This window comes from Dermacentor andersoni, chromosome 7, assembly GCF_023375885.2.
Source record: "Dermacentor andersoni chromosome 7, qqDerAnde1_hic_scaffold, whole genome shotgun sequence".
NCBI lineage: Eukaryota > Metazoa > Arthropoda > Arachnida > Ixodida > Ixodidae > Dermacentor > Dermacentor andersoni.
This window is the reverse complement of record NC_092820.1, coordinates 174,520,882-174,543,285: the sequence shown is the minus strand read 5'-3', so window position 1 is coordinate 174,543,285 and position 22,404 is coordinate 174,520,882. Positions and strand designations below refer to the sequence as shown.

Below are 22,404 nucleotides of genomic sequence, written 5' to 3'. Positions count from 1 at the left end.
GGTATCGGTGTCAGGCTCAAGCTAAATAAAGCTTCCTCTTACGTTGTTACCTCGCTTTACATAACCTTTACCTGGCGAACTCCTATCTAAATACACGGAAATGGAGAAATCGATATGCTCGGCATTCACAGCACCGAATTTGATGGGGCTGTTAAGAACGGCCAGCTGCAGTGCAAGTTTGCTAGCCATTTACGCCAGCGGTGGCAACCTCATCTTGGAACGCCGCCGCCAACCTCTAGCCACGGCATGACTAAGTCGACTTTGTGTCGGGAATAATGCGCGCATCCTCCACTCTCCGTCGCTTCAGCTAGGATGCGTTCGACGAAGCAGGCTTTGTGCGCAACACAACAACGCGGACCTGATTTGCTACGGGTGGGGGAGTTGCCGCGGGAAAGCCGACGAAGGCTCCTTCCCACGCGCCGACCAAGACGCAAGACAATGTGCTACCCGGCTCAGAGTTCTACGAAGCCCCTCTGACGTCGGCTCCGGACCATTACACCTGTGTGCGTGTGCGGCACGTGTATGTAAGTCCTCATCCTCCAACAAGTCGAGAGCCCTCATCCTCCTCCAAAAGGGCGGGTCATCTACAATGACGTCGAACTATGACGTCGAGCAGAGTGCATATAAGCAGCGATTGTCGGCTGCTAGTGTGTGCTCGTTGTCGTGCTCGAAATGTACTCGTGAGCTGTGTGCTCGTAAGCTGTTTGCTGTATGCTCGTCTTGCGGGCTCCATTTGGGAGCCACGCTAGACTGTCGATGTATCTCATGTTCAACTGTAAATAACATGTAAATAAATACTGCTCTCCTAAGCTCCTTCCTACAGCTACGACTGCCAAATCTTACGTCTGAATGGCAGCGGTGAGATCGGCCTACAGCTCGTAGATCGTCCGACAACTCTAACAAATGGTGGCAGCGGCGAGATCGCCCGACGAATCTTACAGGGCTTGTATTTCAAAGAAAAGGTTAAAATCTACCGACTGTAAAAGCAGAATGTTTTATTCATGTCGTGGATAATTTCACAGAGGTTATCAAAAATCTCAAAATAAAAAAAATTATAATCAAGTTTACTACTATATATCTCAGTAACAAGTAAAGATGTTACAAAGTCAAAATTCTGTAAACTGCACATACTACATCTAAAGCAGACAAAATACAGCACTATTATGTGAGTAGGACTGTTGCAAAACCCCCGTAAGCGTTATAAGAACTTCAGGCAAGCTGTAAACTCATATCAAATTTGTTGCTGATTTGAAAATTTCTTGCTTCAATTTGTTTTTAATTTACCAACTCTCGGTATGTTTTGTTTAATGTGTGAGGTCCTAAATCTAAATTCTGCTTCCCGCAACTACTAAAATTTAGCTTCCTCTCTAACATGCAAGAAATTGCATTGAAACCAGCCCAAGGGTTGTTTTACGAGAACATTTCTGAGCTCAGCACGCAAGAGAGAAATCGGATTTAACCAGTAACTATTAAGGCAGCGACCGGATGGACGGCAATTTACCAGCGCGCGAATTCTTTTGCCCAACATAAATATCAAGATCAAATCATGTGTGGCAGACGCACCGGCACGGCATGCGCAGATTTTATGTGCATCGCAGCGCACCGATTCGGCGCTCTAGGCAGAAGTGTGGACGACAAGAAGGTCAATTCGTACAGAACATTGGACTCAAAGACAATTCAAGGATGCCGAAGGCCAAACATTGATGAGGGGGAAACAAACCTTATTCGTACATATACATTGAAAAAGTGATATCTCCTTCTAAGTTGCAATTTCTTGCAGCTAAGCTGAGTTGGACACACGCTTCAAGCTCTTCAGGTGGATTTTCTAAGTTAAAAAAAATTATGGGGCTTTACGTGCCAAAACACAACCTGATTATGAGGCAGGCCATATTGGGGGACTCCGGAAATTTGGACCATCTGGGGTTCTTTAAAGGGCCCCTGAAACGGTTCGGACAAATTTTGTAGACGCGTAGGGTACAGCTTAAGTAGAACATTCGCACCACAATTTAAGTGAAGCGTTACGTATTAATGGAGCTACAAGCGATTAGAAGTTACCCTCCTCCCTAGCCATGCTATTCCTCCTCAACTCGTTCGCCGAGCGAGCGGGGCTAAGCTCCGCCTTCACTGGTTTGCGTCACGATGCGACGTCACATCGTCCACTTCCGGTTGTTTTGAAGCCCGCCCCCGCCCGCGCGAGACCTCTCCGCTAGCCGCTTGGCCGCCAACCCCAAGCGAGAGCTATCGAAGCAGCGTGCGTTTCGAGCATTCTGTCGTAGCGCCGAACGTGTCTAGTATTCCGGTAACGACAGGTAAGCTGGCCATTTCGGCAAATGACTAGTGGCCTAAACTCAAGCTGATGAAGGAACTTTAGCGTAGACGTACGTAAGCGGCCTGATCGGTCTGCACGGTCCATACACTTGTTGGCGCAGCCCTTAACCATCCAAACAAAGCGCTAATATTGCTCTAACCAAGTGTAAAACATTTTAAACATTTATAAAAATAACGTGTTGATGATTACACTCCTGCGAAAAATACACACCAGCAGCAAAGAAGAATGCACCGTGCAGACCATTCACATTTGCCCTTCTGCTCATCTCATGGCGCATCCTGTTACGGCACAGTCGAGCGGCCAGACTCTGTCCCCTTGTGCTTGCGTTTGCACTAATACCGGACTCGCGAAACGCTATTGCGTTAGTAATCTTCCGGTGTAAAGTGACGGCCACAAACGCGCAAATCCTGGCGCCGATCGGATAGCGGCAGTCCGATGCGCAGCAGCCAGTTCGCTCGTACGCTGCCTTGCAGAGGGACACGATGTCGCAGCTTGACATATTGCCAGTCGCTACGTTTGCAGTCCACAAGGCAACAAAGTCTAATCATAGTGCTCGCGAAAAGACTGAGACCGACTATGACCGCGGAGCTCTCCTCAAAATGGAGTACGTTGTAACACAAGCAGACGACACTTGCTGTGTGCCGGAAGTGCTTAAGTGAACTGAAAGATTGTTCTTGTGCATTCTCTTTATGTTACTTTCTTTTCATAAAAACAAATTAACTAACATTCCAACTATTACGAAGATCATTTGTTTACCATAAAGTTGTAAAAATTATCGATCACGCGCCCTTGTCAGCCAATCGGATAGCTCGCCCCACTGACGTCGTATGGGTGATTTCGGTCATATGGGTAGGGGCGGCTTAAAATTCCGCCGAGCAGTGTGCTGCGATCGGCAGCGATGTGCATATTTAAAACCTTATAATAAATTACACGCTTTACGCGGGGCACTTAGATGTGTCAATTAATGATCAGAAGGACCTACTCTAACGACTCAGTACGTTTGTAGAAAATCGTCAAAAGCGTTTCAGGGTCCCTTTAACGTGCACCTTTAAAGCATATGGCTCGAAGATGGAGCCATTATGGCTGCGGTGTGAAGAAACTAACAAAAGAACTAAATGGCGGCACAGCTTGGTCGCTTGATCTAGCCTCGTCTAGTTCCGTATGGACAATGGTAATTTAAACAACCTTTCTGTCGGTTGCTGTGGACGTGCCCTATCCTTTAGCGGCACTCTCGAAAGAAAGTACCCACCTAGGTTTGTTTCCCGATAGACAGCGTCCATGGCACAGCCGGCCCGATGCAGAGTTTCAACTTACTTTCCACGTGAAAGAGTGGAGGGCCAGGAAGTAAAAGCGCTACAAGGCTTCCTAACAAGCTGTTTCCGCGGGTCATTTGAATCCAACGTGGCTCGATGCAGGGCACGTGTCACGACTGGGTTAACCCTGTATACTATAGGCGTAGCCAGTCGATGAGATAATTTATGATCGATGTCGCTTACGCCCTGACCAGTTATCTTGTAATTTTACAAGTGAAGAAGTGAGAGAGACTTTTTTTTTTTATCTCAGCAGCCATTCGTCAACTTTCGTGGCCGGCTAGTACAGCGGCTAGTATAGCGCGTGGCGCCGTTCACTGCGGGTGTCACCGCAACAGGACGCTGTAAGAGTCGGGGTCAGGCACGTAAAAGAGGTGGCTGGCCCACGCCGTCGTCCAACTCATCCACGCTGAGGACGCTGTTGAAGGGAGGAACGTGTTCTCATCGAGAAAGAGGAGTACTGGGTTTATTTACAATATCTACATGAAGATTGGAGAACGTTACAGCTCGTCATTTTAGCATGACTCAAGTGAAGCACACACCGAGGAGCCGAAAACGTCTGCTTACACACCCTCTGTCTTCCCTAGATCGCTAGGCCACGGAAACTGCCGTCTAACCTTCGTCCAATCGGAGCGTCCAAAGTCGTCGAAGGACCTGCGTTGAGGGCGAGGGTTAAGACACTCACTCCCGCACCTTTGTTCACTGAACACACATGAAGGAGGGGAGCTTCGTAGACGGGGGTTGTCACGTTTGACTCAAGCTGATGAGCAAAATGTGAACAAGGTGAATGCAGGAGCCAACGTTTCGACAAGTGGACTTGTCTTCTTCAAGGCGACGTACGCTTTCCTCGACACAGTATATATAGGTGGGGTTCTTCTAAAGGGGAGAGGGTGTGAGGCGGGAGGGTGCGGAAACGAGGGAAGGTGTGTGTTAACGTGTCGAATTGAGAGTAAAGGAACGCTGTGCACAAGGTGGCTTGTGGCCCGCAAGGTATCTCCAGGAAAAACCTAGCGAAACCCAGGCCATCAGCTGGTGTGCTGATGGCCTCCCCTTCAAGAATATCCCACGCACAGAATTCTATTGGTCAGGGGAGTTTGCCAGCCACTCCTCAGCTGGTTGGAAATGACAGCGCGTCGTGTCGGTATACAGACTCTTAGATTCTTGTACTGGGCCGCCGTCCTGCTGCAAAGTCGTAGACTACTCTCACAAGTGGGGTCTGGGCAGCGATTGAACCTGCAGATTATCTTTAACGTACTTGTCACGTGTCCACCTGTGTGCCTTTTCTTCACGAAAACAAGAGACATGCTGTGCTGTCAGTGGTGCATGGTTACTCCAGCTTCGAACTATGACAGACGCCGGATCTTACCGCTCTTCTCATTGTTCTCGCCAAAATATTCAGCTCGAAGACCGGCCTACTCCGTGGCTGGCATTGGATTGGCATTGGAGGTAAGTTTTTAACTGTGCCACGCTTCGGGATCCAGTGGTAAATGTTGCGGTAAATTTTTCCAATTTTGGTGATCTACCTAGGAAGCGAAGTGCCCGACCTCGCTTAGTGTCGAGATTGCGGGTCGATGTGGCCTATGGTGTGCCATTTTCGATAGAATAAACAAACCAGCATGAAACACGGTCGAAGCAGGTTAACTTCTGATGAAATGTTTGAAGACACGATGGGGAGAAAATTTAAAATATCAGAGTCACAGTGTAATCATCAACCGATATGTGTGCGACAGTAACCCTATACACGTGCAGCTTGCAAGGCCGCGAGCGACACTCACCGATCGTGGTGATGATCGTGCTGGAGAAGAAGAACGAGTGCCCGAAGCTCCAGTTCGGGTCCGAGGTGACGTTCTTGACCGGCGAGACTCGGTTCTCGTGAGCGCGCACAATCTCCACGATGAAGCTCTCCAGGGCCTCGTCTGCATACGGCGAGACAAACGAAAGGAACCACCGTCAGACAGCACGAGTGACTGACACGACGGGGGACGAATTGGCTTTACCATTGTTTTTGTCGTCATGTGTGTCTTTATTGAACTATTTATTTATTCACACTACCCTTAGAGGGCCTCACTTGAGGGTGTTTTATTTAAAATGGGCGGAGGAAGTGGAAACAAAAAAAAGTGATCAAGTAACCTCTTAACACTTTTAACGAGTAACAATACGGCGAAATACGCGCACGAAAATATGCTAAGAGGTTTCGAGGACGCATCTACAAAGGAGCAATGTAAATGTAAAGAATAATAAAAAATAATGTAATGCACAGAATATAATAATCTGCTGAAATATATACAAGCTCAAGGAGTATTAATTAAGTGGTTAACAGCAACTCACAGTAAACAAGCAATGACCAAAAAATACATAAGAATGATACTGGGTCAGGTGCAGTGGTAATATCAGAAGACAAGTTGTTTCATTCAATGATGGCGCGCGGAATAAAAGACCACACATAAAGGTGATGTGTGACGGCGCTTGATTTTTGAAACAGTGACCCTAATGTCGAAAGAAGGGCAGACTGTGACTGAAATAAATTGTCATGAAACCATGGATGAGAAAGTTTATGAAATAGACCAAGATGCTCTGATTTGTGGCGAAGGGTTAGATCTTGTGAATCGGTACGTGCTATTGGTGATAAAACGTGGTGTAATTTAAGTAATCGGAAAACGCGAACCGAGCAGCTAGGTTTACTCGTCAGCGACATACACAGTGTCGCTGACGATGTATACGTCTGACCCAGATCCCATATTGCCGATACGTGCGCTCGAGCTTCGAACGTATTCTAGTGCTAATAGAGTGCACGTAAGTAGGCTTACACAGCAGCGGCACGCTTTAGGTTGCGCTTAATTCTATGAACCAACAAGAACGACAAGGGCCACTAGATTGACACATCAATTCCCTCCACGTTGACCCACACGGGAAGAAGAATTGAAGAAATGCAGTTCACGTCACTCTGTGGCAGACTTGAAGTCACTCATGAGTGGAACAGCACAGCGTCATGGCACACTGTGCAGGATAAATCTCCACTATGTCAGTCGAAGCTTGACTCGAAGCATACTATCAAGGCACGAAACTTGCAATGCCGTTACTACAAACTCAATGGCGCGTACCTCGCAGACAATGGAAATACGGATACTTCTTAATCCATTGGGCCTTGTCAATTTAAATTTATTTCTTCGCACATGGGAAGTGCAGGTAACGTGGACAAAAGGACTTTGTCAGTCGACAGCTTCTTGTACCTTGTTTCTTGTACCCTTATAGACAGTCAATGGCCGCGCGACAGTGGTAGCTATCAGTGTGTAGTAGAGCATTACACCAATTGACATAATAGTTCTGCGGAAACCCGCAAGGTGGAGAGAAGTAACTAATTAAGGGACCAGGACGAATTTTTCTTCAACTGCGAGGCTTTTCTTTCGAGGAACCCGTATGGGTTTCCTTTGTAGCAACTGCTACGATTGGGCGGATGTCTCATTTTCCCTTAATTAGCATTACACCAACCACGAGAACGTCGATACTAAAAGGAAATCCAAATATCGCTTGTACAAAGCAAAAAAAGAAAAGAAAGTGAAGTAAAGGACACACATATAGTGAAGTACAAAAGTGAGAGAAACGTACCACAGTTGATAAGTTCAGTACAAATGCGCCGGTATAATACATGGTAATGTATTAACAAAACTAACAAAACTGCTCAGAAAATGCTTCGTTGCGCTGCACACTTCCTTCGGGCTACGGCACCGATTTGCACGCGCCACATCGCTCCATGCTCGCCCGCAGTGGCGCGCCAGCAAACGCGCGTTTGTCGGACGCAGACACGGGTTTGGCCGCTCCGCGTCGTCTGCAAATCAATCCTCACTTGATGATATCGCTGCGCTACGGGTGGCAACGAGACGCGGGACAGAGTCCCCTCGTTGTGCGCGTATCTCTCGGGGCGCCCGCAAATTGTTTCGTAACAATATCGAGTCATCACATATATCGCGCGGGTTTATCCCTGCACTCAAAATCACCATAAGACTAAGGGCTGCCACCGAAACCCGGCCCTGCAAGTTTGAGCGAAATGGAGCGGCGTCAAACGAAAAGCTGCGGCATCGCTGCTGCACTAGCAATAATAATAATAATAATAATAATAATAATAATAATAATAATAATAATAATAATAATAATAATAATAATATGGATTCGTCAAGATCGTGTTGCTGTAAGGCCCAAAATGGAGCCGCGAAAAGCAGAACTGGTGGCGACGTTAAGTGACACCGTATTCGAACATAATGTGTTAGAAACGGTCCCGGATATTTCGGCAACAATTAAGAAATTTAACATGCGTAAGCATTTCTATGCCAATCGAACGAGAAACCTGTCCGTCACGTAAGACGAATGCAATGGCTCGTGTATACCCCACAACCACACAACACACAGAACAGCATATACGTTTGAATAAAGAACAAGTTCTAAACAAGCACCCAAACCATCAGTGAAACATTGCATAATTTAAAAAGGTCGGATCGTGTTCGATAAGGTTGACAATGACCCTGGGCTGCGCGGGCAAGCGTCGCGCCGCCATACAGTGTAGTTCGTGTCGCCGCGGCTCTGTCGCATTTACCGTAATGGCGCATAGACGACCGCAGCCGCTCAATGCACTCTGCCTCAATTAAACCTGCCTTATCACGTTCGCTATCGAACATGATAAGCGAACGAGACTTGATAAGGGTTTACAGTGGTCGGATCAAGTTCCATAACATTGACAACGACACCGGGTAGCATGGAGATGAGCAAGTGGCGCAATGCTTACGCATACTTGGACAACCACCATCGGCGTTTCTGCGTGAATTTTTTATGCTAAGATGGCTCATGAGTGTCCGTTGCCACAAGCGCTTCTACCCGATCAAATCTCACCCTAACAAATCACTCAGTAAATCAAAACCTCCCCGCATAACACCACACTGCTTGCCATCGCTACTTGCTGGAGGGCTACAGAAGTTGAGGTGTAGTAAGTGGACGAATAAAACGGCACTCAAGAATTTACTAGAGTTACAGGGCGAGAGAAGGGCACGTGGCAAGATTACCGCCGTCGAGAGCACGCGCCAGCCAACTAGAAAGGGATGTTCAGAGGAAGCTTTAGCTCGGGCCCAACTCCGACGCGGCCAATTCAAATACATGTAAAACGCAAAAACGTTTTTCTGAGATAACCTTCGGACCAATTTTAATGAAATTTGTTGCATTTCAGAGAGAAAGTTAAATTCTAGTGACTGTTGGAAGCGGAATTTCGATTTATGTCCTGATGTTTCTCAAAAGATCTTCAAATATATGATCATTTGAAAAAAATAGAAGCACGAAGTTTACAAATTCATAGCTCTGCATCAAGAACAGATATCGCGGTTCTGTAAACGGCATCCATTAGATCATTCAAAGCGGACAGATTTGATATGCCATTTTACATCTTACGTAAATTTGTTACGTTAGTTACGAGGGCTCTGCAAAAGCTGTATTTCCGTACTAATACATTTTTTTTAATTTTCATATGTAACATATCAATTTTGTCCGCTTTAGATGTACTGTTAGATACAATTCACAGAATTGTATTATCATTTTTCGTTGTTGAGTTACAAAGTTGTAAACTTGATAGTTTTAATGGGACGTTGAGGTCTTGCCTCTTCGCCGCTTCGTAGGCTGGCTGGGTAGCCAATTTTTATTTAAAAAAAATTGACGACCTAACTCAAAAATTCGAAACCAACAGTCACTAGATTCTAAGTTTTACTTTTAAATGCAACAAACGTCGTAAAATTTGGTGCAGTGGTTGCTGAGAAAAACGAATTCTCCTTTTACATGTATTTAGATAGGAGCACCCGAGCTAAAGCTTCCTCTTAAGCTGCATCAGTAAATTACGCTCCATATTAGGCATTACACCATTCACTGATCGTACAAGTGTAAATCTAGGAAGTCTTGAGAAACTTTCAGTGGCGATAAAACGAACCAGATACGACAAACTGCTTGGAAAAATACAAAAAGAGTACTTCGGAAGTACTTCGGCGCGAAGTTTGAAAACGTGAAGTATTGCATTCGCTTTCTAAGCCAGTAAACAACCTTCCTCTCACTAAATGAATAAAAATATGGTTCGAAAAGAATACTTTACGAGCATTCACGGAGAAAAAAGGAATAGAAAGGGTGATGAACAGCGCTAAAGGGGGGGGGGGGGGAAAGGAAAGAACATCTCTCTTTAACAACAACATTCTCAATTAAAACAAACCAATCCCAAGAGCGGATCCACTTCGATGCGCGCGGGTTCGCTGCAGCTTCGCATTCTGGGTATTACTTAAAGCGGGCTTCGTTACAACTGCAAAGCGCGACAGGGCCGATCTACGTGTGCCCTATATACAAACACCGGCCGCTGGGTCGTCCACGCTTGCACGCCGGATAAGCCGCTACAGGAGCCACGCGCGTAATCTCCACCCGTCAGGGATTAGGCCCGGTTTCCTAGAAAGTGCGCCAACGATGCAAATGAGCGCGTCGATAAAGAGAGAGAGAGAGAGAGACAAGCGTCGACAGTGCGTGCCGCTATACAACCATAGCCGCCTGATCTCCAAGTGTACGTACTACAAGCAGAGTACACGCACACTTCACCCTGCCAAACTCTTCGAGTTTGGCAGGGTGAAGCTGCCGCGCCTTCCAAGTCGCGAGCGAGGCATCTGTATAGTAGTTCTCGCATATGCATTGAAGCTGATCCCACATACTTTGCGTGCCTTACTGCTTTGCTTGTTTACTTTCGTGCGGTGCGATATTCTTGGTTTTGGAAACGTCGACCTAATCACAATGAGTTCGAATCTGCTTTTCGCTGGAAACCGGCGTACCAACGACACGGGAGACAAAGGTTATTGGGTCATTCGCGTTCGTCACCTTCACATTGACGCGTGTATTCTATGCAGACGACGACAACGATGGGAGCACTAGCGGACTTCCATGCTAATTTTACTGTTTTATTTTCCAAAACAAGAAACCAAAAAAAACATATTAACTTCTAATTTTAAGAAACTATAGCATGAAAATTATTATTAACGATTAGAATTAATTTAATATCACATTTTCAGTTAAAAAAATCCTATTTAGGTATTTATTCTTTTTGAACCCACTGCCGCCCGATTCATGGCCAATCCCCCGTAGTGGGTTGTGCTATATCTACAGGCTCCAAACCAAACCAAACCAAACCGCCTATAGTGGGTCAGAGTGAGATTGGTCGATGACGAAGAAGACGTGTCCCTGCTCTGTTTGTTTTTGAACAGATTGTCCTGTTGTTCGTGCAGAACGTCTCCCTGTGTTCTGTCCGCGTTGTACCGCGACACTGGTGGAGGTGCTGGGTACTGACCACGTCTGATGCGTCGGAGTCCTTCTGGGAGTCGGTCATCTAGCCCGGACGCACTATCGCCAGTTACGACACCGGTGCATCGCTTTAGTCGTCGACTGCTAGGCCTTGCCCCGGAGTTCTCCGCTCTTCAACCACCTCTCTCCAGGAGCTGCACACATTCCGCAATGACCGAAACGAGTCCAACACAAGCACCCCAAAGCAGTCGGTTTCCCAGTCCACAACAGGTAACCGTTCTGCATCCGCTGGTTCCCGATCGCTATCGCGGAGCAGTCTTCGAAGACATTGAAGACTGGCTGGACAAGTATGAACGCGTCGCACAGATTAATCAGTGGACCGAGCAGCAAAAGCTCTCCCACGTCTATTTCGCCCTTGACGACACTGGCCGTACTTGGTTCGAGAACCGCGAAGGCAGCCTCACGAGCTGGCATGACTTTCGGCAGAAGATCACCGATACCTTTGCGAGTGCCGACCGACGCGACCGCGCCCAGCAAATGATGGAGCTTCGCGTGCAACAACCTAATGAGTCGGTCACAATGTTCGCTGAAGACATGGCCCGCCTCTTTCGTAGAGCCGACCCGAACATGACCGAAGATAGGAAGTTGCGCTACCTCATGCGAGGTGTAAAAGAGCATTTGTTCGCGGGGCTTGTGCGCAATCCGCCAGTCACTGTTACTGAGTTTATCAAAGAGGCTACGGCTATTGAGCGGGCCCTTCATCAAAGATGCAGGCAATACGATCGACTGTCCACCAGCACTACAATCAATGCCGCCGCAGTGACTATCGAGTATCAGAACTCCTTGCGTGAGTTGGTCAGAGAGCTCATCAGAGAGGAAATCCAAAAGATCCTGACACCGACACTAGATAGACCCGTCGCGTCAATCGCCGAAGTGGTGCGTGATGAAATCCGGCAGGCGTTCCCGGTAACCGATCTTCAAGACCACCAGCGACCCCTGAGTTACGCCGCTGCTGTCCGATGTCCACCACCGGTTGCAACCACATCACCGTACCAACAGCCTCCGACAGCCGCTCCTTGGTCGTCGCCGCAAGAGGAGGCTTCGAGGCGCGCAGCCGTTATGCCGCTTCAGTCATACCGCCAGCCGTCGTTCGCCGCGTCTTAGTCACCGCCGCAAAACGACGCTACGGGACGGCCGCAACTTCGGAGAACCGACGTATGGCGCACTGTCGATAGGCGCCCACTCTGTTTTCACTGCGGAGGCGCCGGCCATATTTCGCGTCATTGCTGGCATCGTGACACATCATTTCGACCTCTTCGTCCGTTGTACTATGGTCGACGGGCAAATGACGACGCCATGCTACGCCGCGACGACGCTGCTTTTCAGGGACCCCCAATAGCGCACCCGAGTGACGAATCCATGCCCAATGATCGGTCCGATTTCGGCCGTCGATCGCGCTCTCCAACTCCTCCACGTCAAATGGCTTCATCTACTGGACGTACTTTTGCGGAGCTCCGAGGACGAAGGTCGCCCAGCCCCCGTCGGGGAAACTGAAGGCGGCGACCTCTGGGGGCAAGGTTGCAGGCCCGCCGCAAGACACTAAAGAGCCCCCAACATTCTCGCTGCAGAACGACGTGAAGGCGATAAACACTGAAGAAATTGTGAGCGCCGACATTGATGTTTTCGTGGACGGGCAACCGGTGACAGCGTTAGTCGACACTGGTGCCGACTTCTCTATAATGAGTCAGGAACTCGTCCTCCGCCTGAAGAAAGTGAAGACGCCATGGACGGGACCTCACATAAGGACGGCAGGCGGCCAATTACTGATGCCTACTGGAAGATGTACTGCTAGAGTTAACATCGGGGATTCTTCTTTCGTGGCCGCTTTCATCGTCCTTCCTGTATGCTGCAATGATTTGATTATTGGAATGGACTTCCTAAAAGAATATGGCGCCGTAATTAACATTCCGGACCGCATGGTGACGTTTTATAAGAGCTCCGGTTTAGTCCATTGTTTATCGCCGCAGCACAACTGCTTTCGTCTAACAGAAGACGACGTCGTCATCCCCCCTCGATCGTGTGCCCTTGTTTCAGTAGCATGCGACATACCGTTTCGTTGCGAAGGAGTTGCCGACCAAATAACCACGTTGTTGTTTACTCACGGTATCTCGGTCGCGCGAGGAATCGTGAATGTCACCGACGGGCGCACAAACCTGTTGCTAACAAGTTTTAGCACAGAGCGACGGCACCTTCTCAAGGGCACAGCTGTGGCTTATTTTGACGGCGTTGCGGAGGTTCGTGGCTGCTGTTCACTACTCGAAGAAGCGCCTACGCGAGACCCAGCTCCTGCACTTGACGTTAGCACTGCTTTGTCGGAGCACGAACGCGAGCGGCTTCTTACGCTATTGGCCAAGTTCAACAACTGTTTTGTGTCGACGTCCAGCGTCGGTCGGACGCCTCTGACAAAGCACCGAATAATTACAGAGGATACGGTAACACCAATTCACCAAAATCCATATCGTGTGGCACCTAGAGAACGTGAAGCCATACAACAACAAGTGACACAAATGCTTGAAGATGACGTGATCCAACCATCAACAAGTCCCTGGGCATCTCCTGTAGTTCTAGTCAAGAAAAAAGACGGCAGCTTGCGTTTCTGTGTGGACTACCGAAAGCTAAATAAGGTGACAAAGAAAGGCGTATACCCGCTTCCCCGTATAGATGATTCACTCGACAGGCTTCGACAGGCACGTTACTTCTCTTCAATGGACTTAAAAAGCGGATATTGGCAAATCGAAGTAGACTCGAGAGACCGTGAAAAAACTGCTTTCGTGACGCCAGATGGCCTATACGAATTTAAAGTCTTGCCTTTCGGTTTGTGTTCTGCCCCTGCTACGTTCCAACGCCTCATGGATACTGTACTTTCGGGTCTGAAGTGGAAAACCTGCTTAGTATATCTCGACGACGTCATCGTGTTCTCCGCAACGTTTGAAGAACACCTCGAACGGCTTGAAGCGGTTCTGAAGTCCATACGGTCCGCCGGCCTCACCCTGAAGCCGCAGAAGTGCCACTTTGGCTTCGAGGAACTGCAGTTTCTCGGTCACGTCGTCAGCCACACAGGTGTCCGGCCGGATCCTGAAAAAATTGCAGCCGTCGCAGTTTCCCGTACCATCCGACAAAAAGGCTGTCAGGCGCTTCCTCGGCCTCTGTGCCTATTACCGGCGGTTTATTGCAGACTTTGCGTTAACTCGCCTGACGAGAGACGACGTTGCTTTTGTATGGGGCGACGAAGAGCAAGGTGCATTCAACGACTTGCGGCAACGTCTCCAGACACCTCCAGTGCTTGCTCACTTTGATGAGACCGCTCCTACATTGCTCCACACTGATGCCAGCAATGTTGGCTTGGGAGCTGTTCTTGTGCAGTGGCAGGAGGGCACAGAAAGAGTACTTGCCTATGCAAGCAGAACACTCTCACGCACAGAGGCCAATTACTCCACAACTGAGAAAGAATGCCTCGCTGTAGTATGGGCTGTTATGAAATTTCGCCCATATCTGTATGGCCGCCACTTCACAGTTATCAGCGACCACCATTCACTGTGTTCGTTGACAAACCTTAAAGACCCTTCGGGACGACTGGCGCGTTGGAGCCTACGGCTGCAAGAGTTTGACATGACTGTCAAGTACAAGACGGGGAAACGACACACGGATGCTGACTGCCTGTCTCGATCGCCGATAGAGTCGTGTGCTCCACCCGAAGAAGACTCGGCATTTCTTTGTGTCCTGGACACATCCACCATCGCCCAACAACAACGGGACGACCCTGAGTTGCTTGAGCTCATCAATTACTTAGAGGGCAGATCTGCGAAACCGCCTAGAGTTTTCGCAAGAGGCCTGTTGTCGTTTTGTTTGCGGGCCAAAGTCCTCTACAAAAGAAACTTTTCTTCGACCGGGTCCCCCTATCTGCTCGTCATTCCTGCAGCTCTTCGTACGGAAGTACTTCAAGCCTGCCACAATGAGGTGACTTCTGGTCACTTAGGCTACACGAGAACGTTGGCCAGAGTGAAGCAGAGATACTACTGGCCGAGACTTAACACCACCGTGAAACATCACGTCCGCACTTGCCTCGACTGCCAGAGGCGCAAGTCGCCTCCGTCAAAACCAGCCGGCCTCCTGCAACCCGTCCAGGTTCCTCGAAGACCATTTGACCAAATAGGAATGGATATATTAGGTCCGCTTCCTACTTCTATTGCCGGGAATCGCTTTGTTATCGTAGCAACCGACTATCTCACACGTTACGCTGAAACAAAGGCAATCCAGAGGAGCACAGCGGAAGAGGTGGCGCGCTTTTTCATTGAGCACATTGTGTTACGACACGGCGCACCAACCGTCGTAATAACAGACCGAGGAACCGCATACACTGCTGCGCTTTTAGATCACGTTTTGCTGCTAAGTGGAACGGCGCATCGGAAATCAACCGCCTACCATCCACAAACCAACGGATTAACAGAACGCCTAAACAAAACAATTGAAGACATGCTCTCCATGTACGTGGATGTTGATCATAAAAATTGGGACGACATCCTACCTTACATCACCTTTGCATATAACACGGCGAAACAAGAGACGACGCGCATGACTCCGTTCACACTTGTTCACGGACGGGATGTACGAACGATGCTGGATGCGATGCTTCCACACGACTTTGACGACACTGATACGGAAGCCGATGTATTTACGCAACGCGCAGAAGAAGCTCGGCAGCTCGCGCGCTTGCGGATCTGCCAGCAGCAAGACTACGACGCAGGCCGCTACGATCTTCACCGTAGAATAGTTACCTATGAAGTCGGCGACAGAGTGTGGGTTTGGACACCCATACGGAAACGAGGCCTCTCCGAGAAACTGTTAAGGCGATACTTTGGACCATATCGGGTATTGCAGCGCCTCAGTGATGTCACCTACGAGGTCGTTCCCGATAATCCCAATTGTACGCGGCGCCGCACACACCGTCCTGAACTTGTGCATGTTGTGCACATGAAGCCGTATGTGAGCGAATGACTATGCTAGCGGCCTTTACTTTCCGCAAGTGACATTTCTTGTTTAGCATCGGGACGATGCTCTCGTAGGGAGGGACAAATGACGCGTGTATTCTATGCAGACGACGACGACGATGGGAGCACTAGCGGACTCCGCCTATAGTGGGTCAGAGTGAGATTGGTCGATGACGAAGAAGACGTGTCTCTGCTCTGTTTGTTTTTGAACAGATTGTCCTGTTGTTCGTGAAGAACGTCTCCCTGTGTTCTGTCCGCGTTGTACCGCGACAATATCATTCCTTTCTTTCCTTATTTTTGTCTTTCTCTCACGGCACTGGCCGAACTGACGAGAAGGAAGATCGCGATCGAAATTTTCCATTAGCCAGCCCGCTCCCGTATTATTTTTCGGCGGTCGAAAAAGATACACCTCACTTCGGTAATTAATCAGAACCCGCGTAACACGAATGTGTGCTACACGGGTTTAGTGATTATTCTGAAAGGGTAAAACGTGTATAGAGGCTATATCGTGGCGAGAGAGACTCGATCGGATGATTGATCAAGTCCTTATATACGTTCCGAAGGAATATACGGGCTATCAAAAGGCGGCGTCAGCAGAGCTGTCGTTCACGTCCACTGCACGTCTCCCGGTATTCGAGTAATACGCGTATATACGCGCCGTGCGAACTCTCGTGAACCTTAAACAACACCCCCCGCCCCGCCCTCCCAACTCCACACTCCAACCCAACTCCCTGGGTGAGTATAGAATATGGATTTCGTGAGTATCCCTTTTGAAACTGGCTGATGGCCGGTGCCACCAATATTGATCCCCTTATGCTGGGACGACGCTCGTGTTATTGCCCTCAGAGGGTAACGTTACTTTCAATTCTACGCTTTCCCTACGCCATCAATTCTGCCGTCTAGCCTCCACCGCGCAGATTCCTTCGCCCTTTCTCGATCTCAGCCCGAGGCTTCGGACGGGGCGACCCTGACGCCTCATTCACCTCTGAATGGATGCTGATGTCTGCTAACAAAACATCCTAAATGATATCTGCACTTTCTTCCACGTGATACATGCTAGGAATAAGTGTCGTCGGAAAAAAGAAATTAATTTCACTACAGATATATATGACTCGATGAGCATATGGATAGAGAGAGCACTGCCCTTGAAATTACAGAAATTATCCCCTTTTGATTTCACCATTCCCTGTCTGATATATTTTCACCGCTATCTTCTTCTACATTGCACCTACGCAGTATAGTATTTCCGCCATATTTGACTCTATGTCTAACACCATTTTGCCAACGGTTGTGCACGGTCGCTCGCTGGTTAGTTTCCCCGGTTATTTATTTTCTTCCACGTCAACGTCTTTCCTATGCAGGCATACCCAGATATCCTAGCCGCTAGATTTTTTGTGAGTCCTCAGTCATTCCTCGGATAAGCACATTCAGACCCTGTCTCTCCGTCCTGCTGGATGTCTGTGTCCCGGATGCTACGCTGCGGTCAGATAAAAAAAAAAGAAATAATGGCGCTAGTGTGCGCGGAAGCTTCAAATAAGGCGGTTCAGAAAGCATGAGAATTACGGTTAGTGCATGGATTTGCCCAAGCTTCGTCCTTGTAGCTTTGCAAATTGATCATATTAAAGTACAGGTGAGCGAATAATGAAAGATTTTCGAATACGAACATTAAATATCGAATAATCGAATTCAATATCAAATACCGAAACGCAGGCACATATTTACAGCAGGAATATTTATTTCGGCATAATTACGTACCGCACCTACAATGACTGGTGCCAAAAAAGACAGCTAATTAACAAGGACAAGGAATCTGTTTTTAACGCAAGATTACCAATGGTCAATAAAAAACTGTACAAATTGCCTCTCAACCACTTTAGAGCCTCGTTGCAAGCAATCTTTCCGACAATGAATGGCTGCTGTATGACTGGCTTTCCAAAAACGCTCATAAGTGGTTGCTTAAAAAAAAAAAAAAAATAGCCGCTGACGTACTTCTGTGCCGTATAAACATGTAAAAGGGCCCGTTTCAGGGAAAAATCACAAACTGTAGCGAAAAAGATAAATCTCCTATATACATGGCTATAGACTGCCAAAAGCACTACACAATGAACTATACGTGGAAGAAATCACGAGTTTTCATGTAGGCTTCCGCCGCGAAACGGGAAACAGAGCTTGTAATACGTATTTTGTTTCTGCGTTGCTTCGACAATTTTTGTCGGTGACTCACTTTTGATCACTAAGGGTAATTTGTTTGGCAGATGGGGAACAGCAACTAGATTCTTTTGGGATGTTGCGAAACGATTTGTTAGATTCGGCTATTCGAAAATATATACCTTTTCGAATACGAATACAAATAGCTGATCAAGCAATGTGTATGGTCAATTCTTGATGTAGTATTCGATTCGTATTCCGATATTCGAAACTTGGAATATTCGCCCACCTACATTTTAAAGATAATATTGTGCTGTAAATACAACCATTCGAAATGATTGTTCATGCGTAAGAATACTTATTGCCTTTATGTATGTAAAAACATGTGATCGCTCGGAAATTTAGAAAAATCGACTCTAATCAGCCCTTCACTGCCACTTTCAGTGGCAATGAAGGAAAAGCCACGAAGACGATTGCGCACAGGCGAGAGCGCTCCTGAATGTAGTCCCGCGTGTTCATCCGCGTTAGGTTAAGCTGGGGAAGGGAGAAAACTCACTCATCTACTCACTCATCTTACTCTTACTCTCATCACTCATCTTACTCACTCACCTTACTCACAACAGCTAAGCAAGACTATGTATACACACCACGGAGTGTTGAAGTCGACTTATTTCGCGGCTTTTCAATTCCGTGACTGGGAAAACGCGAAACCACCGCACGCGGGAGCTGCGTCGATTCAGCGTCTGTTCCGAGAAGCGAAAACCGCTGCCAATTCGCTGCCTGTCCACTTGGTGCGGCGACACGTGGGCAGAGGCTCCGCAGCCTTCCCTTCACTGCTACAGTAAGTTAGTTACCCGCGAGTATGGACAATCTCGTGTAGTAAGTGTACTTAAATACTAAAGAAAAAAAGAAATATTCGAGACAAAATTATAATTTTTTTCTGACGAAGCTTCATAGAAGTGGCGGGCGTCGTAATCGCCAATGAAACCATTTATTAACAATATGTCACTAATTAAACTTTCAATCGGTGACATTAGAGAACATGTTATAGTTGTAGAACTGAAGTCGGCGAAGTACTGACAGCATAACTATTTGCTAGAAACTTTGTGGCTGGCACCGGTTGACAGAAATAAGCACTCAAAATCTTTGACGAAGTCTATTGTTGTGATTTCCATTAGTATGTTACACACACGCGCACGCACGCACAATTTCTTCACGCACGTACCTAACAAGTTATCAAGCCAGCAGAAGCACTTTAAGCGTGCTGAAACAACGACAATGAGAACACTAACGAGCTGCGCGCTTAGCAGAATACCCGGGCAATATTGGCGATAAATACATGAAACAGGTGACAGAGATAACACAATCGGTTATTGTTTCCGTTCAGATTGCACACTTAAGAAACCTTACAAAGAGCGCCACGCTCTTATCACTGACACTGCACGAAGCTATTTATAGCACGCGCAGCTTCTGCTTCAAATTACAACAAATACGGGCAAGCGCTGGCTGGCGGATGGCACACACAGCAATGTCATGAAATTAGGCGAATACGTGAAAGATATATAGAAGAGGCGACCTTCTGTCGGCAAATAAAATGAATATTCCTGTATTCATTCTCATCTACTTTGTGTTCCTTTTTTTTAGCATTTAAGCTTATAGAACTTATAAGCAGAGAGAGACAAGTAGACCTAACAGTTAACATGCACGCACGTTCCTTGCACGTTTCCGGATTACAGTTATGCGTGCGTTGTGGATAGGCTACACGTGTTGCTTCATTTTCAGGCTTCGTCAAATATTAGTCAAACGTTGTCACAGTGTCATCCCTTTGCCGTCACACTGCGGTTGGCGCCAGTCTTCTGCGAGTGGCAACACTGCGAAAAAAAAAAAGAAACTGTGCAAGGTGTGTGTGTGTGTGTGTGTGGAATGTGTTTGCGTGCGTGCCTTTATGCAATTCATGTTTGTCTGCATATGTTGCGCGTTTATGTCTATGTATGTGTTTTGCATTTGCGCGCGCCTATATTATATGCGTATACATGCGTGCGTGCATGCTTTTTCCTACGTGCGCTGACATCTCCAGTGCGCAACAATAGCCTCTGACATTTGGCGAGGCGCTCGCAGCTCCGCGCGGCAGGGCAGGAAAGGAAGCGACCTTTGTCAACATTTCGGGACGGCGATTTTTTTTTTTTGCCTTCTCCGTGCCGGACACCCTCCCCGTCTGCTATACAAGCGCCGAAAGATACGGCAGAATACGTAAAACCGTGCAAGCACACGAGGGATATCTTGCAGGATATCCTCGCCAAACTGCTGCTTCGGCGACTTCGCAGAGGAGGCGGCCAGAGACTTAACACCGCATATGGAAACGCGCGAGCTGCAGCATAAACAACGGTTCCTAAACATCACAGCACGGCCTGTTCAGTCAAGCAAGCCACAAACATGTCCGCGCGCCTTCAGGGTCCACGCGGTGGCGTTTATTAATGCCACGGCGTGGCGGAGCAGCTGTGCCTGCAGCTTGGCACGCTGTACGATGCAGGACGCGTAATCGAAGCCGGAAGACACCGCGTGTGCAGAGTAATCCTTGCGGAACCGGTTTTTCTTTCTCGGAGAGAACGGAGCAAGCGGGATGTCTCGCAACTGGGGATGCAGAGAGACGGAAGAAGTCGAAGAGAGAGAGAGAAGGGACGAGGGAGAGAGCCTGATTAACGGAGTCCCGAGGAAAGTAGGCCACAGCTTCCGCTGCGGGCCGCGCAGAACGAAGCCTCGTCCTGGATGTTTTTAAACTTTCGCTTCCTCGCAGGACGACGTTGGCGCGCATACTCGCGGAAGCAGGACGGACTCAGCTGCGCGACCGGCACGGAACAACGTGGTGCGGCACATCTGCGAGAAATCACCAGAGGCTGCCTATACGCGAGCGGTGAATACGGCGCTCGAGTAGGTCGGTAAAATAAACGAAACTCACTCAGATTACATTTCTTTGCTTACAGGGCCCTATATGTACTCTGACTCACACTCACTGAAATTCTGCACAGCCGGGCCCACTCAGACTTTGACAGACTCGTGAGTCGGAGTGAGTCGACTCAGGGGTGAGCGTACCGACCTGCGCATGGATGCGTGCCTCATCGTCGGATGCGCGGATGCCTCATCGGATGCGTGCCTGTGTGACTTTGCAAATTGATCATCCTCAACAAAATACTGCCCTTTGCATTACACCAAAGAAAAACACTGTGCTCGCGGATAACTGTCTGTGGCCATGATGGAAAGGCTATGCCGAGGCAAAGCGCGAACAATTGAGAGTGCTCCTGAACAAAGTCCATATTCTCATGCGCGTTAGTTGAAGCTGGGAAAGACATTAGTATCTGCCATAATGTTTAAAAACAGCGCTAACGACACGGGGCACTGAAAAGAGGATGGGGCGCATGCGGAGCCGTGTGTGTCCCATCCTCTTTCCAGTATCCTGTGGCGTTAGCGCTCTTTTTAACCATTATGGAAAACCTCCAACTCGCCCAATTAATCTGGCGTTCTTCATTAGTATCTTACTTACAACAAGGCAAAGTAGATCACTGAGTCTTAAATTGGACATACCTTTCTGTTTTTCTGTTCCGCGCTTCGGCATATATGCGAAACCATCACAAGCGGAAGTTACGCCTGGTTCAGTATATTTTCCAAGAAGCCAGAAAGCGCTGTCAAACGCTGCAGGACTACTAGGCGCTCTGACACACGTGTTGAAGCTCCGCACCCGTACATTTCCCATCACTGCCACAGAAAGCTGTCCGCGAGCATAAATCCCTTCAGACCGGCGAAGAAGTCTTTCAAAACCCTATTCGCGTTTATTTGACGTTCGAAAGGAAAAATAAAGGTTTCTTCCTGTAAATACAGGAAGAAAATAAATTTCTTCCTGTATTTTTCCTGCAGAATACTAGCGCCGGTAGTCGGTGTGACGTCACGAATTTCAATGTATTTTTCGTGTTAGGGCCGTTGTGAGGAGGTGGGGGAAGTGGGGGGGGGGGGGGGGGGGGCTAGCGAATGTTCTTGAATATTGTTAAGCTCGCTATTTGGCTCCTTTAGAATGCAATGCAGTTCATCGATAAAAAAACCGACTGGGCCCGAGTATATATTCCGCTGAGGTCCGTGACGTCCGTCGCGAACGAACCCGCGACCTCGAGCTCAGCGGCACAACGCCGTACGGTGTACACACCGCGCGGCGGGTTTTCCTTTCAGCTGCGCCTTTCAAAGCGCGGCTTCTTGTGAGGCCGACGGTGCGAAATGCCGCCAT

At 48.1% G+C, this 22,404-nt stretch overlaps 1 protein-coding gene across 4 annotated transcripts in view; it reads right to left on the bottom strand.

The window, feature by feature from the left end:
- Positions 1-22,404, bottom strand: part of LOC126533004 (potassium channel subfamily K member 1-like) — a 358,646-nt gene that overhangs the window by 30,025 nt on the left and 306,217 nt on the right. For all 4 annotated transcript variants that reach the window (XM_050180188.3, XM_055071684.2, XM_050180186.3 and 1 more), the window contains exon 2: positions 5,415-5,555. In XM_050180188.3, coding sequence (XP_050036145.1) covers positions 5,415-5,555 — 141 coding nt within the window. The remainder of the gene's footprint in view (positions 1-5,414; positions 5,556-22,404) is intronic.